Genomic DNA, 27,986 nt, shown 5'->3' on the forward strand with positions numbered 1-27,986 from the left:
ACTTAACAGGGGGTGGGCTGCTCCCAGCTCTGCCGGCCCCGCCACAGTGAGCTCTTACGACATCCAGCCATGATGCTTCATTTATGGCACCGCTATTGTGTCTGTTTGTGTATCTGTTTGTCCACAGAAATTAGCTTTAAGCCAGTGCCAACCTGTTTCCGTGCAGTCTCCAGAGTTCTAACCGCAGCTTTTTGGACATGGATAGCACGGCCGAATGCTGATTGGTTGACAAGTGGGCAGGAACAGAGAAAGGACTGATGGTGGAGGAAAATTTGTCCAAAAAAAATAACAATACAATGAGATATCCCAGATATCATATTTAACGTACACACGCTTGACCTATATTTATATATTTTTCCACCTGCAATTAGCAAGCTGCGCCTGTCCTGTTAGTAAATTACCCAAAACTCATGTCTTAGTTTGTGATTAGGTGCTAAATTTCACTGCTCTTACAGTGGGGCAAAAAAGTATTTAGTCAGCCACCGATTGTGCAAGTTCCCCCACCTAAAATGATGACAGAGGTCAGTAATTTGCACCAGAGGTACACTTCAACTGTGAGAGACAGGATGTGAAAAAAAAAATCCATGAATCCACATGGTAGGATTTGTAAAGAATTTATTCGTAAATTAGGGTGGAAAATAAGTATTTGGTCACCTCAAACAAGGAAAATCTCTGGCTCTCACAGACCTGTAACGTCTTCTGTAAGAAGCTTTTCTGTCCCCCACTCGTTACCTGTATGAATGGCACCTGTTTGAACTCATCATCTGTATAAAAGACACCTGTCCACAGCCTCAAACAGTCAGACTCCAAACTGGACCAAAGGGCCAAGACCAAAGAGCTTTCGAAGGACACCAGGAAAAGTATTGTAGACCTGCACCAGACTGGGAAGAGTGAATCTACAATAGGCAAGCAGCTTGGTGTGAAAAAATCAACTGTGGGAGCAATCATCAGAAAATGGAAGACATACAAGACCACTGATAATCTCCCTCGATCTGGGGCTCCACGCAAGATCTCATCCCGTGGGGTCAAAATGATCATGAGAACGGTGAGCAAAGATCCCAGAACCACACGGGGGGACCTGGTGAATGACCTGCAGAGAGCTGGGACCAAAGTAACAAAGGTCACCATCAGTAACACACTACAACGGCAGGGAATCAAATCCCGCAGTGCCAGACGTGTTCCGCTGCTGAAGCCAGTGCATGTCCAGGCCCGTCTGAAGTTTGCCAGAGAGCACATGGATGATACAGCAGAGGATTGGGAGAATGTCATGTGGTCAGATGAAACCAAAGTAGAACTTTTTGGTATAAACTCAACTCGTCGTGTTTGGAGGACGAAGAATACTGAGTTGCATCCCAAGAACACCATACCTACTGTGAAGCATGGGGGTGGAAACATCATGCTATGGGGCTGTTTTTCTGCCAAGGGGACAGGACGACTGATCCGTGTTAAGGACAGAATGAATGGGGCCATGTATCGTGAGATTTTGAGCCAAAACCTCCTTCCATCAGTGAGAACTTTGAAGATGAAACGAGGCTGGGTCTTCCAACATGACAATGATCCACAACACACCGCCCGGGCAACAAAGGAGTGGCTCCGTAAGAAGCATTTGAAAGTCCTGGAGTGGCCTAGCCAGTCTCCAGACCTCAACCCCATAGAAAATCTGTGGCGGGAGTTGAAAGTCCGTGTTGCTCGGCGACAGCCCCAAAACATCACTGCTCTCGAGAAGATCTGCATGGAGGAATGGGCCAAAATACCAGCTACTGTGTGTGCAAACCTGGTAAAGACCTATAGTAAACGTTTGACCTCTGTTATTGCCAACAAAGGTTATGTTACAAAGTATTGAGTTGTATTTTTGTTATTGACCAAATACTTATTTTCCACCCTGATTTACGAATAAATTCTTTACAAATCCTACCATGTGGATTCATGGATTTTTTTTTTTTCACATTCGGTCTCTCACAGTTGAAGTGTACCTCTGGTGCAAATTACTGACCTCTGTCATCATTTTAAGTGGGTGAACTTGCACAATCGGTGGCTGACTAAATACTTTTTTGCCCCACTGTATTAGATTATTTTCATCATATTGAAATGAACTGACTGGGTTTATGGTTAAAGAATAGCAATAGGGATTGTCCTCACGCACTGTTTTACCCCATCTAGTAAATCTGGCCTTGAGTGGCCTACACCAGGAGATGCCGGACTAGAGCAGCGCAGATACTGATGGACCCGTCCCATCCAGGCAACAAACTGTTCCAACTTCTGCAATCTGGTAGAAGGTTCCGCATCTTCCGGGCAAGGACAGAGAGACTCAAGAGGAGCTTCTATCCCCAAGCCATCCGTGCCCTAAACACACACACCCGCCCTCTCACATCATCTATAATTGACTGAGACAGGACTCTTCCAGACACTAAACCAAGGAACAATGTACATTTCAATTCCTTTAATTTTAAATATGTTTATATTGTCTATCCTGTAAAATAGTCAGATATCTATCCATATTAATGTACAGAATTCACCTGCTTGCTGCTACTACTGCACAATCACCCAGTGTATATACTATATGTGTGTGTATATATATATATATATATATATATATATATGTTCTTCCTCTACACACCCCCCCCCCCCCCCCCCCCCCCAATTTTTGCACATGTCGAGGAGCGTGTCAGGCTACATTTCACTGTGTGTTATACTTGTATAACTATGCATGTGACAAATAATAAAGAACCTTGAACCTTGAGTGGTAAAATGTGAAACATTTTTGTTGGAGTCCTGCATTTCACTCATGTGGTGGCTGTAGCTCAGGAGGTAGAGTGGGATTAGAGGTTGGCAGTTTGATCCCTGGCTGCTCCAGTCTGCATGCCAAATATACCTGGGCGACATACTAACCCCAAGTTGCTCTCTGATGCATCCATTGGAGTATGACTGTGTGTGAATATTAGATAGAAAGCACTTGAAAGCACAGAAGAAGGTGTTTGTATGAATGGGCGAATGAGGCTCTGAGTGCCCTAGGAGAGTAGCACAGCGCTATGTCCATTTACCATTTATTTACCTTTATCCACCAACAGTCAGCCATTCTACACACAAAGAGCCACAAACTGGTTTGTTGATCATGAGAGCCATGTTGTTTTTATTGATCCTCAGGTCAACAGAGAGAGAGTACAAGAATTGTAATGTGGTCACATTTATAAATGTGTTTTGAAATGCCACAACATGAAACACGTAGTCCAACACAGATGGAGTATTTTTAAGTGGCTGACTGGTTTGGGGGAACTGGGACCATACGGCTGAAGCAGAGGAGTTAAACTTCCTTCTGAATGACGCCTCCACCAGCTCAAATGGCACCTATCCATCTCCTGAAAGGAAGAGTTCAAAGATGAAGATTAAAATGTACTTTTTTGTGCGCGTTAATCTGAACACCAAACATAGTTTCCATGTACTAAATAAAATGATGCATTATTTTTGTTCTTTAATTTTGTATTAAGTTTTCTGTATAACCAACATTACAGACTGTAACATGTCCATACACCCAGCAGCAGAGAAGCAGAAGAGGAAACACTCACGGGTGGTCTCAGTGCCCCTGAGAGGCTCGCTGCTCTGCTTGCCAACCACAGCGTAAACACTGATGACGTACTCAGTCAGAGGGTTTAGATTTTCTAGCACTACCGTGCTCACCGATCCATTGACTTGCAGCTGAAACAATAAAGGATTGGTTCTTATTCTGTGACCAGTGAACGAGTTAATGAAGTATTCTTCGAGTTAATGAAGAATACTTCAAACCAACAGCTGGACTCACCTTTGGGATGTCGAGAGGACTACAGCTCTCACCTTTTAATCATTAGATGATTATAGTTTGCTGAGCCTAAATCTATTGTGCTGCGTTCATGAGCTGGTGACAGTGTGCTTATTTGTGGACAGAGAAGTGCACATGCTATGGACGAGCAGTCTGCCCTCTTAAACATTCAGGTTGTTTTACACATGTTTGGTTGGAGTCTTGCAACATGTTAATGCTCTGATGATGAAATTTACGTCACTTGGATAACGGATTATGTCACTGTTAAACATTGCCTTAGGCTGATTGATCCTTTCTAGCTACTGGACTTGGCTACAGAAGGATGAGCCAGTAGCAGTGTGAGTCTCTTCCACACTTCCTCTTTCTGTACAGCACTTAAGGTGTGAAGCTGGCACACTATTTCTTTTCATCCTCCCTCTACCGTGTAAGGTCCACAGTTACTGCTAAGTCCATCCCAGCCTCTTTTATTGTTTTTTGTTCATTAATATTGATTTGATGACATCATTAGGCCAACAAACAGTGCCACCATCTATTTTTAATTGTCCTTGTCCAGCGATTGTTAATGAATTATTAAGAAATATTCCTGACACAGAGATCAAGTCAGTCAGTACCAAACAGAAACATCACACTTTGTACTTTTTTCACCCCAGACAGGAGGGCTGCCACAAAGAGTTGGAAGTTTGAAGTCATTTGTTTCACTGCTTAATTCTGTAGCACCATGACAGGTGTTGAGACATTTAAACATTATTTTTAGTAGAACTCGATTAACGAGTTAAGTTTAACGATTCTCCTGGTGCAGCGTTAGAACAATCTACCAAAATAACTGATTTTGCACACGGGTTAGCGCATGGGTTAATGCTGTATATCCTCTGGGGTACATTTTCATATTTTGATTGTTAAAGATAAATTAAATAACAGCTTTATCATCAATATGAATTAAATTTATTGTGACAGTTGAAATCAGAAACTTTCATACTCTTGTTTCAAACTAACATGAGGGGGAGAGTTTAATCTCACCTTCTCAATGCGTTCCCCAGCTGTCATCATGTAAGTGACATCGTATTTCTCCACGGTGCCATTGGGTGGAGTCCAGGTGGCACGAAAGGAGCTCTGTGTCACCTCTGAGGTCACCAGATTGGTGGGTGCCTCTAGAGTATGACATAAAAAGGAACGAAAGGACAGCATGTTCAGTATTTTCCTTTTTAAACCCACTACCACTCTGCCGCCATAAACCTGCCCTCGCTATTCTCACTCTTCTGACAGCGAGACTCCTGACCATCTGCTTCACTTAAAAACTGGGTTTTGGTTACACTTCCATGTGACCTTCACCACCAGTGATGACTAAAATGTCTAAAAATGACAGAGCAGTATTTAAATATTGATTTGTATAAAAAGCTTTGATCAGCTATTTACTTGTGAAAATTGCAGTTTTAAACTTTAAAATCTTACATTTAAATCACACTGCTGTAAACTTTCTGCTTCATTTGTTTTAAATCCTGGATGAATATGTGTTTGCCTAATAATACCAAGCATCGGCCTCTGGGTGTGAGGTGCCAAAAACTGCATTTCCACTAGTGTCCACTTGAGGCAGAGTCAAAAAGTGAGTCAGTTCCTATAGACTTCCATGATAAAATGTCCAACTTTACAGCAGAAGTAAAGACAGATTGATATAAATATATATATATAAAAAAAAAAAATAAGATCAATCGACTTGGGATAAGTCGATAACAACTGTTTGGATAAGTCACCCATTTGGATTTTGTTAAGGCTTAAAGTTAAGGATGTGGCCATTATGGCTAACGGGATGGTGCAGACACAGCGGTCGTAGTTACTAGCTGTCTCCACTTGGCTTCACCTATGCTAATTCAAATCACTAAAGTAGACCTCTAGAACAGCTTGTGCTGTTTGGTGCTTCTTGGAGCATTTTAATGAAATTATCTGCCGTGCAGCTAATTACAATAACAGACTGTCCCAGAAGTCTGTACTTCAGTTTTGGTGAGTTTGTTGTTCATAGCAAAACTTAGTTTATGTTTAGGTCCATGGATGCACCTCTATAAACGTAAATAAATAAGATGACCTGCTTATTCACATGTTTTATCTGTTAGTTAGCGCTCATTAGCAGGTATCTCTGCCTATGTTGTGAGCATGTACAGTTTATGGTTGCATCTTATTTGCATTAGCTGATAACTTCTCTCTCTTATCCAAATGTGGTCACTTCTAACTCCCATGACAAGCATAGAGGTAAAGTTGAAGGGTCCACAAACCAATGACTGACATCTCTGAGACAGCAATATTAATAAATCACTATTTGATTTAAGAAAATGTAAAATGTCTCAGAAGTCTTGTCCAGATCAGATGCAGACTAGATTCTCTGAGCAGCCTTTTGAAATACTGGCCCATCTTTAAGATTGTTCTGACAATGCTGAAATGGCTCCTTCCCTACCTGAGCCCTTAACACTGTTACACAGGTTGACAGAGAGTTCGTCAATGATGTCCACCAGGAACTGGAAGTCGTAGACGTTGTACATGTGAATGTCATCTGGGTCAGAGGCGATGGACCTCAGCTCATACTCATCAGCGTTTTTTACACCTGTGAGAAAAATAAACCATGAGTTTGATGAAGGAAGATGACTAAAGTGGCTGCTGGTTGATCATTTTCAGCCCATTCTAGTAAAGTCAGGTACTTTTCCTGATTGCTGCATGCAGGTAGCAATCATCCAAAAGTTCAAATGTGTTTTCATTTCCTTTTCTTCAAACCAGTGAAGCTCACTCACCGATAGCATAGAGCTCGATGCCGCTGTCTCTCAGGTTCTGTGAAATTACGATGACTTCATCCTGTGACTTTCCATCAGTGATCAGGATGCTGATTTTGTGGGAGTCTGGATGCAACCCCACGTTGGGTTTGAAGTTGTACTGGAGAATATGGTTCAGAGCCATTCCTAAACCACAGTGAGGAAGAAGTTTCATTTATGTGTGCAGATAACAAAGCACTGCTTCTCTGTTTTTTAACCCTTCTGAAACAAACCTGACCCATCAGAAAGCTTACAGCTAGATCAGGTGATGCTGAATGTGTCCATTATCAGGGATAGGAATCGAGAACTGCTTCTTGTAATTGAATTCCCCAGAATTGTTAGTCCGCTTCCCTATTGATCCCACTTAGCGGTTTCTCTTACACATGCTCCACAATCAGCTGATTTCAGTTCACGTGCCAGAGGACGAAAACAGTGGCACAGTCTAAGAGTGTTGATATGGACATTACTCTTATTTTTATTGAACAATGGGACAAGAGTTTGATGGCAAAGTGGAGACTGCTTCTAGGAAAGAAACAGCTGGATCAAGCTGCTAACACAACTTTGGCTTGTTGCAAGTATCTGCACGGACAGCATGTTAATGCTAAGCCAGCCAGACAACATGCTAACACTAAGCTAGCCAAGAACCCAGAGTGAAAGCTGCGTGAATGCTGACCCCAACTTAGCAGGAAGATGCTGAACTTCAACAGGTAACAAACTGATGAGCTGTCAGGCTGCAGCCTTTTTACTTGTGCATTATGATCGCTTTAAAGTTAAACCCTTTATTAATCTCCATCCATCCATCTTCTTCTACTTATCTGGGGCCAGGGCACACAGGAAGCAGCCTAACCAGAGAAGCCCAGACCTCTCTCTCCCTGGCCACATCCTCCAGCTTGCCCGGGGGAACACCATGACATTCCCAGGCCAGCCAAGAGATTTTATCTCTCCAGCATGTCCTGATTCTGCCCTGGGCAGTAAAGGGGCAGCCTCCCGGTGGAACATGCCCAGAACACCTCACCCAGGAGGCATCTTTGTCAGAGGCCCCAACCACCTCAACTGACTCCTTTTGATGTATAGGAGCAGTAGCTCCTATTCATACAGCAAGGGAGCAAGGGACAAGCCAGCCACCCTTCGGAGAAAGCTAATTTCCGCTCCTTGCATCCACGACCTTGATCTTTTGGTCACTACCCAAACTCGTGAGGTGAGGGTAGAGATGTAGATCGACCGGTAAATCACTCAACTTCTTTCTTCCCCACAATGGACCGGAGCAGCATCCGCATCACTGCAGCCACAGCACCAATCCGTCTATTGATTGTCCACTCCATTTTCCCGTCACTCATGAACAAGACCCCGAGATACTTAAAATACTCCACTTTGTTCAGGAGCTCGCCCTGACCCGGAGTTTGCACTCTACCCTGTTCCGGCTGAAGACCATGGCCTCAGATTGGGAGATGCTGATTCCCACCACTTCACACTCAGCTGCAAACTGTTCCAGTGCGAGCTAAAGGCCATCACCAAGTGAAAGTCTTCTGCCACTTGGCTACGTCTAAAATTCTGTCCATAAAGATTACGAACATGTCCGGTGACCAAGGGAAGCCTGGAGCTCTTGCAATGGTTGTATAAGGACTGAATGGCCCGTAGCAATGAGCCAGACACCCCATAGTCCCAAAGCACCTCCCACACGACACTCCAAGTGTCATGGTTGAATGCCTTCTCCAAGTCCACAAAACACGTGTAGAATGGTTGGGCAAACTCCCATGCACCCTCAAGTATCCTCGAGAAGGTAAAGAGCTGGTCCAGTGTTCCATGTCCAGGACAAAAACTGCATTGTTACTCCTGTATCCGAGGTTCGACTAAGGGATGGACTGTCCTTTCCAGCACCCTGGCACAGACTTTTCCAGGGAGGGTGAGGAGTGTGATCCCCCTATAGTTGGAACACACCCTCCGGTCCCCCTTCTTAAAGATGGGAACTACTGCCCTGATCTGCCATGCATCATTGTAGAGACATGTCAACCAAGACAGTGCTACAACATTCAGAGCCTTCAGGAACACCAACAATGATGACACCGCCTACAGAGATGAGGTCCAGCATCTGACAGAATGGTGCAACTACAATAACCTTACCCTAAACACCAGGAAAACCAAGTAAGTGGTCATGGACTTCCTAAGACAAAAACTGATCCCCCTCCCCTATCCATAAAGGGTGACTATGTGGAAAGGCTGCCCTTCTTTAAGTTCCTCTGTACCCACATCTCCAAGGACCTATCTTGGACCACAAACACATCAGCCCTAGTGAAGAAAGCCCAGCAGTGCCTCCATTTCTTGAGGGTTCTGAGATGGAAGAGGCTGCAGACTGACCTACTAGTGTCCTCCTATCGAGCCACAATCAAAAGTGTGTTGATGCATGCCATCTCCGTGTGGTACGCTGGTTGCACAACAGCCAATAAGAAGAGACTCCAGAGAGTCATCAGAACTGCAGAGAATGTGATCGGCTGTCCACTCTCCCCCCTGGACTCCATTGCCAGCTTGAGATGTCTCTCCAAAGCCAATGTGATTATAAAACCACCACCTCATCAACATCCTGCCCTCTGGAAAAAGGTTCAGATCCATCAGGTGCAAAAACAATAGACTAAAAAAAGAGCGTCTTCCTGTCAGCTATCACAACTCTCAATGCAAATTAAGAGTGTGAACAAACTTCTCCCACACAATCACTCTGTCGCTGCTATTGACTATGTTGCTACCATTCCATATGCAGTATTTTGGTCTTCCCTTTTTCTGTGCAATATTTTGGCCCGTGTGCAATATGTGCAATATTTTGGTCTGGCAGATGTGCAATTACTATCCCCATGCTAAATGACCATAGCCCTTCAATCCTTACTTATATATTATATTGTATTACTGCCTTTCTACGCACCAATATAATGTTTCTGTGACTCATACACTGTGTATATAGTTTACTTATTTATATATATTAGTGCTGTAAAAATTAACGCATTAACACAAATTAATCCGCCATCACGGTCAACACGATTAAAATTTCTAACGCATATTAACGCATCTGGAGTGCAGAATAACTCAAAATCCCTGAAATGTTTCTGTCAATGCATTTCGGGCAGTTTGTCCAAGCACCTTCACACACGCGCAAATGGGCAGTTGATCTGGTAGTGACTGCTGAACCAATCAACTCAATATGGAAGATGATAAACGCACATTGGCCCTCTCAATGGGAAATTTGAGTATGAAAAAAAATAAGAAGGAAAAGTTGACCGACATAAAGTATCATGCACATTGTGCATTTTCTTTCACCAAAGCGCTTCCATCATAAAATATCACATTGACGCAAAGCATACGTTAGTCGGGGATGCAGCTAGGACTTTGGCTAACGCGTCATCCAGCCTGCGACAAACCACTCACAGAGCATCGGGGACACAGTAAGTCTACCTCAAAAATATTAACTGACACAATTGCCAAGTAGATTGCAGACCTATTAATATACGTCCTATATTAATGCGAGAACATGCGCTTTACATAGCTTTGGTTCCTCGTTTCAAGGACTTGAAGTGCAAGAGTAACAGAGAGAGAGTGGATAAATGTTTACAGAGTTTTTTGTTGACGTGAATGTTCAAGATGTTTGATAAACATGTTAAGTGCATATATTTTCCGTTTTTTCTCCAGTCTGTTTCCTCATGCAAAAAGAAATGTGATTAATATAGAATAAAAATGAATTATATTAAAACCCCTCCATCACAACAAGGTAGCAATTCATAGAGGGACCTTTATTAATCTATGTGGGTGTATTTGAGTTGTAGGTATGGATTCCCATGGAAGATCATCATCTTGCAATATATCAGATTTTCCTTCTAGCTGTTCAATGCTCAGCTTCATCTCAGCTTCTGCTCCCAGTGTATTGTCGCTTTTAACTTGTACTACTTCTGTGTCTCTCCTTGGTTCACTTCTTCCTCATCATCCTGCTTATATCTTCACGCAACCCATTCACCTTCAACCGATAAAACTGAGTAATAACATAAAAGTCTTGTTGAATTATTACCTTGTATGCTTAGTGTGTCTCGCCTCTCTTTCAATCTCCATGAATTTTCTGCCCTGCTGCATCTCATTAACTTTGTGTCTACTCTCGCCGGTAGTTTGTCCATTGTCTTTCTCATACCTGTCTGAAGTTTCTTCCTTTTAAAAGTGAGCTTATCGTTCTCCACTGTGGCTGAGTCTCACACCAAGGGTTTGGCCCTATGTAAAGTGCTTTGAAAGCACAGTATATACAAATGAATTAAATTTGTCTCCCACACTGGCACCCATGTCAGTGATAGCAAGGCCAAAGTAATAAAAAAAAAAAACCTGTCATGGTGTTTCCTCCTTTATATGGCAAGTTGGCAACAGCATTCAGCAGGGATTCTTTGGTGTGGTGGGTGTTCAGGTGCCATTCAGTCTTTGGGTCACCGCTGTACTGAGCCAGACCTGCAGAAAATACAACACTAGATAAAGCAATTCTGATTTGGTGTTAAATAGCTTATTTCAGACAGAGCTTAGGGTTAGATTAGGGTAGATTTAATTGTGACTCATGCAAAGCTACTCTAGTAAATTTAAAAAATAAAAATGGGCAGATATGAGCAGAATATCTTGAGATTACAAGAGGTTCAGGTTAGGCAAATACTGAGAGACAGCTGTCTGGAGGAAAACATCCCTCCATGTGAGTCTTGTTGTTATAGTAACAACAGTGAAAGCTTTACCGATCTGGACTCTGTCAGGGCCAATGTCAAACACGCTGACCAGGCGAGCGATGAAGTTACGGATGGTTTTAAAGTTTTTGCGCCCAATGCTCCATGAGCCGTCGACTAGCAGCATGATGTCAGCCTTTGCTGTGGTCTTACACTGAGTGTCTGCAGAGACTGTGGTGTTGGGAGAAGAGGAGGTTAGTGAGACACCTTATCAATAGGAAATTTCTACTTTTGCATGACTAAAGACACATTTGGTCAATAGATCCAGAGCTCAGGAGTAATCTAATGTAGCTCTAAAAGGAGCTAATGAAGACATATGCTTATAGTGATGCCATTAAAGCTCAGTGCTGTAGCATATGAGGGGGTCAGTTGTGCAGTTTATATATGTTCATGTCAACACTTGATCAAATATAACTCTGCTCCACATTACACTCACACTGAGATAGTAAGGATAGTGCTATCCCTGTGTGAGTGTAATGTGAGGCAAGCATCTCTATATAATTTCATCCAATCGTAATCATCTGTGCCAAGTTTCAGTCCCAAAGCGACAGCGACTTCAATTCCGCGTGAGAACATATAAATCAAAGTCTTGGCACTAATCTGATCTCTGACTTCAATGTCAGAGATCAGAGAGCGTCTGCTCTGCAGGCCTGCTAACGAGTGCGGTGAGAAGTTTTTTGGCGGCTTTTACCAGAAGGATCTAGAGGAGGAGATTTGGGTTCATCCGTGAGGGTCGGCTTTTCATCTCCTGCACACTTTAAACTAAAAAAAAAAGCTCTATTATATTTTTGCATTTAAAAAAAACCAACAACAAAAAAACCCACACACAAAATAACAACAAGTTGGATTATAAAATCTATAAAACTAACCTAAGTGGTAAACCATTTACCAATATTTACTTTTTTAACTCCAAACTGAGATGTAACTTTACCCCTTAAGAGATTCCCTTTGAAGGAGTTTTCTCTGAAAACAATGTGTTTGTGTTCAGTGTTACTCGGACAAAAGAAAATTGTAAGTTTAGTAGATACACTATAAAACGTTACATTAGCTTAAAGTGCTAAAACACAGATTTGGGAGGTTTTACCTGTTGTTTTACAGCATGCCTGCTGTAATCAGAATACAATCGGCAATCATTGTACCAATGTAGACTACAAAAGTTTATTTTTGGAAAAGCTTTACGGTTTTTATTACTATGCATCAACCTTGTATCCTGTATTCAGCTAGCTAAGTTGCTACCTAAACATTAGCACTGTTTATGTGTTTAACACATATACACAAAGTCTAAGCACAGAAACACAACTTCCGCACATCAAAATGAATGATTTTAGTGTAAAAATGTACATTTCTATCAGTCTTTGTGCAATCATAAAGTAATATGGAAGAACACTGTAAAAAAGGTTAGTAGTCTACTTTCATGTACTGTATCCAGTTTGCTATAGCCTTCCTGTAGGAACCCATAACCTGTATTTTCATAGCAAGTTGTTAGAGTCACTATCTAACCCTTATCTTTAACCACATTAATTTTTTTGTTTTTTTACCACAGCAGATCATCTGCCTCCATCTCACCCTATCCCTTACATCTTCTCTCACATCAACCCTCTGAATGTCCTCCATGAAACTTGTCTGTGGACTTCCTCTTTTCATCCATTCATCTCTACCATACAAAGAAAGATTTATAAGTTAACAGAAATGCTGCTGTCTTCTCTGGGCCGAAGCTCTTTTAAAATGGACTAAGACAAAGTGTCATAATTTGGCTATGCAGCAGGCAGGAAAGGACCCTAGCACAGACTCAGAGAGGTGAAAGTAAACTAAAAAAATAAACCACAGATTTATTTATATGAATAAAACACACAGGGAAGCACGTGGAGAAACACACAACCATAAGGGAGATCGTCAAAGGAGCTTGCAAAGAAAAGCGTCTGGACTTCTTTAAGTTGCTTGAAGACGTTTCACCTCTCATCCGAGAAGCTTCTTCAGTTCTAAGGTCAAATGGTGGAGAGTCCCAGATATAAACCTAGTGGGAGTGACCCCCCACAGAGGGACAAAAGGACCCCCTGATGATCCTCTAATCGCCTGAGCCAAGGTGTGAAACTGGGCGTGGGTCCCAATCAGCCAGAGTTTCGGGTGTGTTCATTGTGAAACCTGGCCCCACCTTATCATGCGAATTGCTTGAAGAGGTGAAACGTCTTCAAGCAACTTAAAGAAGTCCAGACGCTTTTCTTTGCAAGCTCCTTTGACTACGATGACCTGGATGACTGAGAACCTTCACAGACACATAGGGGAGATCACGACACAGAACTGTGGGAGACGCTGACATAAATACACAGGAGGATAACGAGGGAAGTGGGAACACACGGAGAACACAGCTGACACAAATTAACATGACACCACAGTGGAAGCACATCTAGACACACCAAACACAGAACCACGAGACCGTCACAGTAAAACAGGAAACGGAGGAACACAAGACTGACACGTGAGTTTGACAGAGGAGTGGAGGAAAGGCAGACAAGAGGGAGCAAGGGAACAGGAAACAGGAAAGAGGAGACATGAAGGGTAACATACAATGGAACACAAGGAGGAAAACATGCACAGAAGAGGGAAACAAGGCACAAACACATACAGTGGGGCAAAAAAGTATTTAGTCAGCCACCGATTGTGCAAGTTCCCCCACTTAAAATGATGACAGAGGTCAGTAATTTGCACCAGAGGTACACTGCAACTGTGAGAGACAGAATGTGAAAAAAAAATCCATGAATCCACATGGTAGGATTTGTAAAGAATTTATTCGTAAATCAGGGTGGAAAATAAGTATTTGGTCAATAACAAAAATACAACTCAATACTTTGTAACATAACCTTTGTTGGCAATAACAGAGGTCAAACGTTTACTATAGGTCTTTACCAGGTTTGCACACACAGTAGCTGGTATTTTGGCCCATTCCTCCATGCAGATCTTCTCGAGAGCAGTGATGTTTTGGGGCTGTCGCCGAGCAACACGGACTTTCAACTCCCGCCACAGATTTTCTATGGGGTTGAGGTCTGGAGACTGGCTAGGCCACTCCAGGACTTTCAAATGCTTCTTACGGAGCCACTCCTTTGTTGCCCAGGCGGTGTGTTGTGGATCAGTCGTCCTGTCCTCTTGGCAGAAAAACAGCCCCATAGCATGATGTTTCCACCCCCATGCTTCACAGTAGGTATGGTGTTCTTGGGATGCAACTCAGTATTCTTCTTCCTCCAAACACGACGAGTTGAGTTTATACCAAAAAGTTCTACTTTGGTTTCATCTGACCACATGACATTCTCCCAATCCTCTGCTGTATCATCCATGTGCTCTCTGGCAAACTTCAGACGGGCCTGGACATGCACTGGCTTCAGCAGCGGAACACGTCTGGCACTGCGGGATTTGATTCCCTGCCGTTGTAGTGTGTTACTGATGGTGACCTTTGTTACTTTGGTCCCAGCTCTCTGCAGGTCATTCACCAGGTCCCCCCGTGTGGTTCTGGGATCTTTGCTCACCGTTCTCATGATCATTTTGACCCCACGGGATGAGATCTTGCGTGGAGCCCCAGATCGAGGGAGATTATCAGTGGTCTTGTATGTCTTCCATTTTCTGATGATTGCTCCCACAGTTGATTTTTTCACACCAAGCTGCTTGCCTATTGTAGATTCACTCTTCCCAGTCTGGTGCAGGTCTACAATACTTTTCCTGGTGTCCTTCGAGAGCTCTTTGGTCTTGGCCATGGCGGAGTTTGGAGTCTGACTGTTTGAGGCTGTGGACAGGTGTCTTTTATACAGATGATGAGTTCAAACAGGTGCCATTCATACAGGTAACGAGTGGGGGACAGAAAAGCTTCTTACAGAAGACGTTACAGGTCTGTGAGAGCCAGAGATTTTCCTTGTTTGAGGTGACCAAATACTTATTTTCCACCCTAATTTACGAATAAATTCTTTACAAATCCTACCATGTGAATTCATGGATTTTTTTTTCACATTCTGTCTCTCACAGTTGAAGTGTACCTCTGGTGCAAATTACTGACCTCTGTCATCATTTTAAGTGGGGGAACTTGCACAATCGGTGGCTGACTAAATACTTTTTTGCCCCACTGTATACACAGCAGGGGCCACAGAGGGCAAAGACACGAGAGGAGCCAAAATGCACAAAAGCTAATATAGAATAAACTTGGGATTACCTATATGAACCTTAAATAATAAACCATAAAATGGTATAAAAACATAAGAAACTCAAAATGCTGGGTCGAAAGGACCAATAACCATGACACAAAGAGGGAAACTGTTATGTGATCAGATGAATCAGAAGTGATTTAAAAAAAAAAAAAAAAAAAACATGGACACCATATTCCCCAGACTAAAGAGGAAAGGGAGCGCATGTTAACAGCACTCAGTTAAAAAATGTGCATTTCTGACAGGATGAGGAGGGTTTAATGCCCTTAGAATTCGCACCTTGCACATCTGGAAAGGCACCATCAACGCTGAAAGGTATTTACAAGTTTTAGAACAACATGTGCTCCCATCCAAATGTCTTTTTAAGGGAAGGCCTTCTGTGATCCAGTGTTATTTGTATTCCTTGATTATTGCTATTCATGGTTTTGAGTTATCTTGATGGTTTTCTGTTTAAATGTTAAGTTTGTTGTGTTTTTTAGCTTTTAGTTTATGACCTCCCTGTGTTCCATGATTCATGTCTTGTCTCCATGTTCCTTGTTCCCTCGGTCATGTCTCCCCGGTCAGTCATGTCTCTCTGTTTCACTGTCTCTGTGTTAAACTTCCTGTTTTACTTTGTCGGTTCCTTGTTTCATGTCAGTGTATCTAGTTTCGTTTCTCATGTCTAATTAGTCTCAGCTGTGTTTCCCTCCTGTTTCCCATTCCCTCGTTGCGCCCTTGTGCATTTAAGCCATGCATTTTCCTTGTTTTTTTCTGTGTTGCACCCTCACTATGCTGTGTGTTTCTTCCCTCAATGTGCCAAGTCGACTCCTAGTTTTGAGTTCCTGGTTTATTTTCTAGTGGTTTAGTTTGAGTTTCTTGTTTCTAGTTTCTTCTTTTGCTTTGTATTTGGATGTGAGGTTTTACAGCATTAAAGCTGCCGTTTTGAGTTTACTCAAAGTGTAGGACTAATAAACTCTTTTGAATTTATGAGTCCTACATCTGGCTCTCGTAGGTGTGCAGAATTTCCATAGAACTCCACCTGCTGCTCCGCGAGCATCCAAACCTCGTCCACTTCAGTTGGAAATCCTCCTGCGCACTGGAGGCACAGCTCAATTCTGTCCCCCGGACAAAGCGGTGCTTACGCCGCCGACACTCTTAATTCACTGAGCAACTGCCAGTGGTTAATGAAAATGACTATTTTTCTTTTGCTCTTCTCGACATTCAAAACTGTTCATCGTGGTGGAAAAGGTCTAAAACCTATTTTCGCTGCATCCGAGCCTGCTCCCCTGCCTCACTCTGTTCCTGTTCCTGGTCCAGCCTTCACCTACACCGGAGTCAGTTTCCCAGGTGAGGGGGGCTAGGCCCTGGTTGGTCCCTGCTCTATTTTCCAGGCCAGCTGAGGCTCTGCTAGTCCCTGCACTTGTACCAGCTTCTCAGGTGGGGACGGCAGCTGCCCAGCTGTTGCCACTGTCTGTTCCAGTCCCCAGGGTGAGGGCGGCCAAGAACCAGTTCACTGCTGCACCTGTACCTATTCCTTGGGTGGGAGTGACCGGTGTCCCCTCTCCCGGCACCTGTGCCGGTCCCTGAGGTGAGGCCTGCCAGGACACAGCCAACCTCCGAACCCATACCTACTCCTCGGGTGGAGTGGCTAGCACCCGGCAAGGGCCTTCACCTGTTAATGTCTCCACTGGAGGCTCAGGTGAGCTTGTCCAGACGTTTCTCTCATTTTCTGGGAGCTCAGGAGAACTGGCTCAACCACCACTAAACCACTGCTTCTATCTCTAGCTCAGTCACTAGCTCAGGAATCTGCTCAGCCACCTGGTCAGTCATCAACTCAGCCACCTGCTAAGCTGTTCAACCAGAGGTCTCCGCACCTGCTGGCTCTGCGTCTGTTCCCGGTGGGGGCTCAGGTGAGCCGCACCTGCTGTCTGTTCCCATTGGGGGCTCGGTTCCCATCTCTGCTGGTGACTCTTGAGAATGTGTCAAACCATCAACTCCATCAACCACTCAACCACCAATCAACTGCCTGTGGTAGCCACTCCACCATCAGTTGGCCTCCGGATCTTCTTTGCCTGCGCTGCCACCGTTTTCCACGCTGTCGGCCTCCAGATTTGATTCACCCACAACACTGCCACCTTCCTTGTTATTTGGACTCTTGTGCCTAGTTTTGTGCCTTGGACTCTGTTTTTCTTCTTGCTTGTTTTACTTCGATGGTCCCTTGTTTCATGTCCTTGTATCTATTTTTGCTTCCCCTTGTCTTATCATATCTTATCATATCTAATTAGTCCCAGCTATGTTTAAGTGTTTTAGTTTGTTACTTGTTTCTAGTTTCTTCCTTTGCTTTGTATTTGGATGTGAAGTTTCCCAGCATTAAAGCCGCTATTTTGAATTTACTCCTCTGTTTATGAGTTCTGCATTTGGGTCATCATGCCTGCCACACAGCAAACCATGAGAAATCCTGTTCACAAGTTATAGAAATAATAATAAGTGTGCCTTTTGGCATAGGCGCACTTAATGAGTTCTGCTACCATAGTGTCCATCTAAGCCTTTTCCTGTTGATTGTCTTCTTCACTGTCACATATTTGTTGTTTCCTTTTAAATGAAATCCTCTACGTATGGCATGAAATAACTCTGAAAGCTTACCTGAGTTTCTCTACAACAATTGTGTTAACGTCGGGGCCGATAAAGAGCTCCTTAAGGTCAATATTATTCCTTGAGTGAAAGGTGACTTTATAGCCACTGACATCCCCAGGTGCTGGATCCCAGGACACTCTGAAACTGGTCCTGGTGGGCTCTGAGGTCAGAAGGTTCCAAGGACTCTTGTACGGTGACACTGAAATAGAAGAAATCAGCAGGAAATTCAGGACAAACTAACCTAGAACTAAACTCGACACAACTCCAACTCTTGGCGAAGGTTTTTAAGGATCAGCCACGCCACATTCAAGCCAGTTTCTCATTAGTCCATAATACAATTCCTTGAACCCAGTGTCGACCGTTAGGAAGCCCATTGTCATGCTGTGTGTTAGTAATGCTAGCGTGTTATTGAGCACGTGTTTATCTGTGATTTTAGTGTTCTCGTGAGGAGGCGCTGCAGCACCTGTGGTGTGAAAAATACTCCTCTTAACAAGTAGTTTAAACTTGAAGTCAGTCCATGAAATTTTTGGTGGTAAAACGGGAAAAAAATCTGCAACTTGGAACAAAGAAACATATGTTTTTCCAAGGCACCGTGACTTGGTGTGAGGTTTCTCTGAGAAAGTGTGAATAAATCATCAAATATACCAGGTTTATCCACTGCCTGGAAAATACATACAATTCTTCAATCTTAAGTACTGAGGATTAAACCCTGGAGGCTACACATCCTCACACATCGTTAGTGTGGGCCTCAGATTTACTTTTCCTCATCATGTAAGATCTCCTTTAAAATTAGAAGCTTACAAAAATTGACTTTGAATGAGTGACTATGTGCCCATTGCATCCAGCATCTACTGAGAACATCTGATCTCAGTAGACTTGAACTTTACTAACTATGGATAAGCAGGGCTTCTACATTTTTAATAAGGGACCACCCAACAGCAGATTTTTTTAATCGTTCAGTTCCAGCAGCGATCATATTTTTAGACTGAGCACAGGTATAAACGTCTTGGCTAAGATGGACATGTTTCTGCAGTGTGCTGTCTCTCAGAGGGTTGAACTATGGACCAACGTACGTGTCGTTCCTACTCCTTGCTTTGCTTTTCCTTCGCTGCGCTTGTAGATGGGCAGAACGGTGATATTGTATGTGGTCGCAGGCTTCAGATTCTTCATGATGGTACAAGTGGCCTTTGCAGGGATTTTCTGGACCACTTCTTTGCCTCCGTTGTGGGGAACGTACTTCAGCCGGTAGTTGAGCAGCTTGCCCAGCGCCGGCGTCCACGTGACTCTCATGGTTTTCTCTGTCTCGTCTGACACTCTCAGTCTTTTCCCATCTGCAGAGCCTGAAAACATAGAATGCACTTTTAATACTGCAACAACATAATTCAGTTTCGTTAAAGAGAAACTAGTTGTACCAGTTCCCCTTTAAATTGTTCCTGGGGAAACCTAAACAAAGTATATTTGACTTATCCAGGGTTTGTTTTAAAGTAGAAACCTGCAGGGCTGAAAAATGCTCAAATCTGCAGTTCCCCCGATGCCCACTTGGGGCTGGCTCCAAAAACGAGTCACATCACAAATAATGTGGCTTATTGTGGCATTAACTGAACTAGCAGCCCTTCTACTAAGTCTACTCTAGTTCATAACAACTCAGATGGTGATGCAATAGTGTTAAAATTGAGGCTTCAAAAAGGATCCCATAAATTAGTGGGTAGCAAGTATTCAGTGTTCAAAAGCCAACCACTGACATCTATGAGCCAACAATATTAATGAATCACTACAATAGTGCTTTGAAAAAAGGAGGATAAAAAATTTGGATCCTTCTTTAAACTTGTTCTGATAAAATCTGTACAGGTGGTGAACACAACAGAAAAACCTTTTATTGTCATTGTACATGTACAATAAAACTTTGGGATAAGTCGATAACAACTGTTTGGATAAGTCACCCCTTTGGATTTTGTTAAGGCTTAAAGTTAAGGATGTGGCCATTATGGCTAACGGGATGGTGCAGACACAAGCGGTCGTAGTTACTAGCTGTCTCCACTTGGCTTCACCTATGCTAATTCAAATCACTAAAGTAGACCTCTAGAACAGCTTGTGCTGTTGGTGCTTCTTGGAGCATTTTAATGAAATTATCTGCTGTGCAGCTAATTACAATAACAGACTGTCCCAGAAGTCTGTACTTCAGTTTTGGTGAGTTTGTTGTTCATAGCAAAACTTAGTTTATGTTTAGGTCCATGGATGCACCTTGATAACATTAAATAATTAAGATGATCTGATTACTCACTGATTATTTACTCAGTGTTCTGAGCATGTACATTTTATGGTTGCATCTTATTTACATTAGCTGACAACTTCTTTCTCTTATCCAAATGTGGTCACTTCTAACTCCCATGACAAGCATAGAGGTAAAGTTGAAGGGTCCACAAACCAATGACTGACATCTCTGAGACAGCAATATTAATAAATCACTATTTGATTTAAGAAAATGTAAAATGTCTCAGAAGTCTTGTCCAGATCAGATGCAGACTAGATTCTCTGGGCAGCCTTTTGGATTACTGGCCCATCTTTAAAATTGTTCTGACAATGCTGAAATGGCTCCTTCCCTACCTGAGCCCTTAACACTGTTACACAGGTTGACAGAGAGTTCGTCAACGATGTCCACCAGGAACTGGAAGTCTTTGACGTTGTAGATGTGAATGTCATCTGGGTCAGAGGCGATGGACCTCAGCTCATTCTCATCAGCATTTTTTACACCTGTGAGAAAAATAAACCATGAGTTTGATGAAGGAAGATGACTAAAGTGGCTGCTGGTTGATCATTTTCAGCCCATTCTAGTAAAGTCAGGTACTTTTCCTGATTGCTGCATGCAGGTAGCAATCATCCAAAAGTTCAAATGTGTTTTCATTTCCTTTTCTTCAAACCAGTGAAGCTCACTCACCGATAGCATAGAGCTCAATGCCGCTGTCTCTCAGGTTCTGTGAAGCTAAGATGACTTCATCCTGTGACTTTCCATCAGTGATCAGGACGCCGATTTTGTGGGAGTCTGGACGCAACCCTACTTTGGGTTTGAAGCTGTTCTTGAGGATATAGTTTAGAGCCATTCCTGTACCACAGTGAGGAAGAAGTTTCAGTTATGTGTGCAGATCCCAAAGCACTGCATGCTGCTTTTCTGTTGTTTAGCCCTTCTGAAACAAGCCTGACCCATCTGAGGGAAACAACAAGGAATGCTTCTCTGACACTTTGCTCCACAAATGAGAGGAATAAATATGGCCCTTGTCAATGTATTTTTACCTAAACTGAAAGAATCTCCAAAAGTTGAATCTGTTCATCTGGACTTAGTGTTTTTGTGGGAGAAACGTTTCGTCACTCATCCAAGTGACTTCTTCAGTCTCAGCTGACTGTTTCTCCAATCTTATAAACAGTACATTTGCATAATGACTGAAACCAGCCCACTGAAGGAACAATGGGCTGGGAGGTCAGTTCCTTAATCTTAATTATGCAAATTCCCATGAGAATTGATCAACAACCACTGACCAAAACCCACTGATCAAAGACCATGAGTACCATTCACAGAGAGTTGGGGAATGGCTGCAATCACAGCATTGTAAGATGGCGAAAGATGTACCCTTGGGCCCCCTCCTTGATTCAGAGATGGTCTTTCCCTTTTCACGTAAATGGCCTCCTTGACTCCGCGCTCAAACCAGCGTTCCTCTCTGTCCAGGATGTGCACATCCTCATCCTTCAAAGAGTGTCCACTGGTCTGTAGGTGTAAATAGACTGCAGAGTCCTGGCCTGACGAGGTAGCTCTTCTGTGTTGTGCCGTCCGCTTCGCCAGAGGTTGTTTGGTTTCCCCGATGTATAAATCCTGGCAATCCTCCTGGCACTTAACAGTGTACACTATGTTACTCTGTTTGTGTCGGGGGACCCGATCCTTGGGATGGACCAATTTTTGGCGCAGCGTGTTTTGGGGTTAAAAAGCCACAGAGACCTGGTGTTTAGAAAAAAGTGCGTCTCAACTGCTCCGATACTCCTGACACATATGGGATCACTACAGGTTTCTGCTTGGGCAGTGGTTGTCCTTCTCTCCTGGATTAGCTGGAGCTTTCTTTAGGTGCCTTTCCCGCTTTGACAGAAGTCCAGCTGGGATAACCACATTTACTCAGGGCCTTCTTGATGTGCTGTTCTTCTGCCTCCCTGGCCGCTGTGTCAGTGGGGAAGGTGTTCGCTCTGTGTTGTAGCGTCCTGATGACACCCAGTTTGTGCTCCAGTGGATGATGAGAGTCAAACCTTAGATACTGATCCGTATGTGTAGGTTCACGGTACACGTCAGCTTTTAGATGTCCCCCATTACTGATGGAAAGCTTTAAAGAAGACTAAATCTTCAGCCTTCGGGGATTTATCATATCCATCCTTTTAGAGGCCTCCTGCTATCCCAGCCAAGCACTTTACCCTTAGGCTGCAGGCTTGTGGTTCCTGGAGTTTCTAAAAGGAGATCCTTCAGCTATCAGACCCCTCTCCTATGGAACCAGCTGCTCATTTGTGTTTAGGATACGGAAACTGTCTACTTTAGGATTAGGCTTCAAACATTTCTTTTTCAGAAACCTTACTGTTAGATCAGGTGATACTGAATGTGTAACTTTTCCTTGATTAATTTGTGTTTGAATGGAAGCTATCGATTCCTATGGAAGCGCATCATCTTCAATATATCAACTCCAGCCCTCCTGCCAAATTTTAAGCTCAGTTTCTGCTCCCAGTTCTTCTTGTTAAAAGGGAATCTTTCTTTCCCACAGCGTCCAACTCTCTGTAACATACTTCAACCTCACTGTATAAAGTGCCTTGAAACTATACTTGTATAAATTGTGATATAACAATGAATCAAAGTTGGCTCCCAAGCTGGCCCCTAGATCAGTCTGAACCCTGTGAGTGCTGGTAGTGCTGGTAAAAATGATGATAATAATAATAATAATAATAATAATAATAATAATAATAATAATAATAATAATAATAACAATAATAATAATAATAATAACAATAATAATAACAATAATAATAATAATAATTTTAAATTAAAAATTACCTGTCAGCGTGTTTCCTCCTCTATATGGCAGGGCGGCAACAGCACGCAGCAGGGATTCTTTGGTGGGGTGGGCGTTAAGGTTCCATTCAGTCTTTGGTTTATTGCTGTACTGAGTCAGACCTGCAGAAACAATGTAGAAAAACACCAAAGATACAGCAACTCTGACTTTTCCAAAAATATACCAAGATATGACATTTTAAATAATTAAGTCAACTTCAAAAAATGCAACCAATTTCTTTTATCTAGTGTGTAATTTTACTTCTTTAAATTGATTTGTTCTCAAAAATAACAGCAGCATGCAGCACCCTGTGACTCAAAGACTGATCAGAACATCAATTCAGTAGATTTCAGACACCAGTGTTTAAATTTAGCCTGATGTTGTCACACATCTAAAACAGTTATTATATTATTGTTGTTTAATGTATGAATTTCTCACTTTTGTTCTCACAGTACAGAATCCAGCTTATTACTTTAAGTTTTTTAAAGTACTGATTAGTACTCAGTATCAGCAGATACTTTGAGCCAAAGTATTGTTATCATTCCATCATGGCATCTCTAATATCAGCTGCTTGCTCGATTTTCTGTTTTTAAACGTGTCAGATAAATAAACTGACATGACTTGTTCTTTATAAACTGATCAGAAAAAAATTAAAGGCAGAAGGAGCTGCAACAGCTTCTTTTCTTTTTTTTCAAACGATGAACTGAGGGGCAGAACTAAGACCCGATGTATGATAATACGATACAGTATACGATAGCAGCAGTGAAAGCTTTACCAATCTGGACACTGTCTGGGCCGATGTTAAACACGCTGACCATGTGAGCGATGAAGTTGCGGATGGTTTGGAAATTGATTTGGCCAATGCTCCCGGAGCCATCAAGCAGCAGCACGATGTCGGCCTTCGCTGTAGTGTTACACTGAGTGTCTGCACAGAAACAGTGGTGGTGGTGGGGTGGGCAGTAGTGGGGGGGGTCAGACATCTGGTACACAACAGACACAATGTCTTTAAAGTCTTATTGTGTGAGGGAAAAGTGAGAAAGAGTCAGAGGAAATACATCAAGAGGAGAGAGGAGTACATCACAAAAACTCAGAAAGCAGATTTACATTACAAAACACAAATAATTCTCCCACCCCCATTCTCTGCGGCCTGCTGGAGCGGGAGGGCTAGTAGGAGGAGTTGGCCGTCCGACTGCGGTCTGGGGTGTGGGGCCTCCCTGCTGCTGCAGAGTCGGGGTGGTCTGCCTCTCCCCACCGCAGGGAAAAGGGTAACACCACCTGGGTCTGGGTGCAATTCCCCCCTCCAGGGGCAAGGGTACCTAGACCCGGTTTGTAGAGTACGCTTGGGGAGTGTGATTGTGTGTACAGCGTCTCTTTATGTCTGTCTCCACGTTGGTTGAGTGTGGAGTGAGTGCATATGAGAGCATGAGGGTGGGAATGGATGTTTGTGTCTGTGTGTGCCTGTATGTCTGTGTCTATATGTCAGGTTGGGTATCAGACGCCACCTCTCTGGGGACACCTCAGGCCCTCCAAGGTTTGGAGGCCTATCTCCACCCACCACCACTTCCCCTGCCGGTGGCGGACTCCCTCCGGTGTCGGTGTGTTGGTGGTTCTTTGTGCCTGGGGGTGGGCGTCCGGGTACACACCGGCTCACTCCTTGGCGGCCGCTTGTCGGGGCCTGGGGCCTGGGGCTCGCTCGGGCCCCCTTTGGAGGTGGGGTGCCCCCGGCCTCTCGGCCTGGGGCTCGGTCACTCAGGCACAGCTGGGGGCCGGCGGAGCTCACGGGCGCGTCACTGCAACTCCCCCTGACTTCTGCTCCGCGGCTGCTGGGCGAGCCCTCATCTGGGACTCTCCTCAGCTCTTACTGGAACAGTGGCGCGGCTGCCCCTCTGTTGGTCTTCCATGGTCTCTTGTGTTCTGGGGGCCTCTGGATGTCTGGAGTTTTGATCTCCTCCATACCCGCTTCACACCCTGGAGGACGGGGCTGTGGCCCCCCCACACTCCCTAGCAGATCATTACATGGAGAAACCTTTGGAATGCAAGCATGCTGATCCACACAGGTATGCACACATGGGTATTCACAGACGCGGACTAAAGCTTTCTTGGCTGCTGCCTCAAAGCACACTGTGCGCTGTCTATCTTGCGTGCTGCACAATATCGTTTATTATTTAGTAAATATTGATATCTATGACTAGCTAGTTTATTGTGATGGTGCTTTGTTTTCTCTATTATTATGTTGCTCTTTGTTGTTTGCTGTCTCCTCTGTTTGTTTTTTTTGTTGTTTGTTTTTTTTTTTCTCCATACAGGTGACCCAGGAGTTCTTTTTTTTTTTCTCTCTCTCTTCCCCCCCCTTCTCACCGTCTCTTCTCCCCTTTGGTTTTCTTTCTTTCTCTCCCCCTCTTTCTCTCATTCATTCCCCCTGTCCTATTTATTTAAAAAAAAAAAAAAAAATGACAAAGGATGAACTGAAGCTCTGCCATCACGTAATGTCGCATACTGCTGTTTCTGATGTCATAAAAAGAAAAAAAAAAAAAAAAAAAAAAAAAAAACACAAATAATCCACACACCTAACACACTGTGTAACCTATGCCCCTGTTTAAAATTTAAATTTCACATGTCTCAGTGTAGGTTGTAATGCATAATGACAAACCAGATGTCTCACAGTGGAAAAAACAAAAATCCTCACAAATATTCCAAATCCACACTGAATGACTGTTGATCAGTCCTAAACCCCCTCAGCTGTTTTTAAAGAGCAGCATTTTAGCATTATGTTTCTGCAGCATGTTAAAAATACCTTACAGCAGCTCTGCCTGACCACATGGACCTGTCGAAAACACTGAATAATGGATCCAAGGATCCATTTTTGGATCCTGCTGTGGATCCAAGGATCTCAGAGTTGGGAACGCAGTCACTTTTTGTCTTTTTCGAGTTACAACAGGAACTTCTGTCAAGGATTAGCACATCCTTTGGCTCTGATGGGAAGCATTACATGAGAACCTTTCATAGGAAAAATTCTGACTGTAAATCTTAATCACAAGCACAAAGCCACATTTAACTATACATTCAAGTTTAAGCTGCATTACTGCTCTCAGTAAAATGGTAAATGGCCTGTATTTGCATAGCGCTTTTCTAGTCCCTAAGGACTTCAAAGCGCTTTACACAATCAGTCATCCACCCATTCACACACACATTCACACAGTAGGCTATATTTAATGGTTTAAATGTCTTTTAAAAAATACAAAATAAAAAGCTCCTATCGTGAAAATAAAACTAGGTTTAAGTTTTGATGGAATTATTGGATCATCATACGCGTGAGATAAAATCTGAAGTTTAAGCAAAACACTTCACAGGCACACGTTCGCTTCAGTCATTATTTTAATTTAGACTAAACGTGCAGCTACACACAGCAGGCAGAGGACAGAAAGAGGAGAGGGGAGATGGAAGAAGTCAGATGTGTTGGATCAAAGAGGAGGAAGAGGAGGAGGAAGAGGGGAGGTGGAAGAGCGGTTTTACCTATCTCCTGGGCCTGAGAGGAGGACAGCAGCAGTGCCATGAGGGCAGCAACCACTGCCAGAGAGAGCCTGCTCTTCATCTTCAACTCTGCTGGTCTCAGCAGTATGAAGAAAGCTGCGAGAGAAACCAAGGACGCAGTCAGGCATCCTCTGGACTTCATGAGACTATTATTACTCCCTGAACATGAACCCTCAGATCTCATTAATGCACCTTCATCTTCATTTAAATCTACATGATGCTTAAAACAACCAGAAAACGCAGCTTTGAAGAGAGAAATATGTCACATGATTATTCCACGAGCAGCAATAAGATCACATGATAAGCTTTATTGTATATAAAAGACTAAAATTCACCAAAATCTACAAAATATTTAAGAAAAGAATCTTTCTTCTGTCTCTGCGTTATTTTCTTTTTCTCTCCTTTCTGTGGCTCATATTATTTCCTCTCAGAGTAAAGTCATGCCTTTAATATTTCTGCATGATGAGAAATACGCTCTATACTCCCAGCCGTTATTACGATCTTCTGGTCAGTTACTTCTGGCCCAGCCCAGGCTCTGTCTGAAGACTAGGGGTGATCGTACTTTTGTAGCACCAAACCTCTGGAATAATCTTCATGCTACCATTCATGCCTCTGACTCCATTCAGTCCTTTAAAGCACGCTTGAAAACTTACCTATTCAGCCTCGCTAATTCTCAACGCTCATTAACTGCCGTATCGCTACTCATTTCTCTGGATAATCATGATTTCTCCCCATCTCTACTTACTAATGCTTTTTGCTTGTTTCCTCTGTTTTATCTATTTTACCTTGTTTTAACGGCTTACTGTTCAGTGTAAACGTGCTATATAAATGAAATTGTATTGTATTGTGTATTGTCAATATTCACTCCTATTAGGACACAGTCTTCCCACTGTCTTGCGTAATGGAGGATCAAGCCATGGCACTGTGCGCAATTACGCACATCAGAGATATAATCCGAATGAAAAACAACAACAACGAAAACAACAAAAAGTAATATTGCAGAATTTAAAAAGCACACAGATTTTAAACGGGTGATAAATTAAGGCGTGTAAATCAATCCCCCTTAAATTGCACCCAAACAGCTGACCTTCAGATGAGATGGACACAAATGTCTTTTTCTTAAACAAGCGTAAAATTTAAAAAGTCTTCGCTGTAGACTCCGGCCAGAGAAAAGTGGGAGTGAGGTGGTCGGTCCTAGACTGCAGCCTTCTTCCAAGTGTGAAGAGTCTCCAAACAATCTGTTACTTAACGAGGAGGTCGGAGGGGCGGCTGCTCCC

At 43.1% G+C, this 27,986-nt stretch overlaps 1 protein-coding gene across 2 annotated transcripts; it reads right to left on the reverse strand.

Annotated features, from left to right (window-relative positions):
- Positions 1–3,111: 3,111 nt before the first annotated feature.
- On the reverse strand, positions 3,112–27,911 carry LOC146692534 (collagen alpha-1(XII) chain-like). 2 transcript variants are annotated; one of them, XM_085432642.1, is made up of 16 exons: positions 27,797–27,911; positions 26,692–26,805; positions 23,957–24,106; positions 23,184–23,303; positions 21,045–21,209; positions 20,714–20,860; positions 19,183–19,449; positions 18,119–18,308; positions 12,004–12,074; positions 11,325–11,483; positions 10,933–11,052; positions 6,568–6,732; positions 6,237–6,383; positions 4,811–4,941; positions 3,564–3,693; positions 3,112–3,356 (listed from the first exon to the last, which is right to left on the reverse strand). In XM_085432642.1, exons 2-16 carry the CDS (start codon positions 26,768–26,770, stop codon positions 3,346–3,348), a joined length of 2,052 nt encoding a protein of 683 aa, XP_085288768.1. In that variant the 5' UTR covers positions 26,771–26,805; positions 27,797–27,911; the 3' UTR covers positions 3,112–3,345. The 2 variants fall into 2 exon arrangements, with proteins under 2 accessions (XP_085288768.1, XP_085288769.1); XM_085432643.1 differs by lacking the exons at positions 12,004–12,074; positions 18,119–18,308.
- Positions 27,912–27,986: the final 75 nt, after the last annotated feature.

The sequence above is a fragment of the Copadichromis virginalis genome, linkage group LG15 (assembly GCF_057382275.1).
Source record: "Copadichromis virginalis isolate Kocher_CV1m ecotype Utaka linkage group LG15, C_Virginalis_male_GT1.1, whole genome shotgun sequence".
Classification (NCBI taxonomy): domain Eukaryota; kingdom Metazoa; phylum Chordata; class Actinopteri; order Cichliformes; family Cichlidae; genus Copadichromis; species Copadichromis virginalis.

Coding starts and splice junctions, on each gene's coding strand:
- LOC146692534 (XM_085432642.1), bottom strand. CDS start 26,770: ATGAAGAGCAGGCTCTCTCTGGCAGTGGTTGCTGCCCTCATGGCACTG. Junction 4,942..6,236: donor TAACAGTGTTAAGGGCTCAG/GTAGGGAAGGAG, acceptor GTCATACTCTAG/AGGCACCCACCAATCTGGTG. Junction 3,694..4,810: donor CTGGGGAACGCATTGAGAAG/GTGAGATTAAAC, acceptor TTATTGTTTCAG/CTGCAAGTCAATGGATCGGT.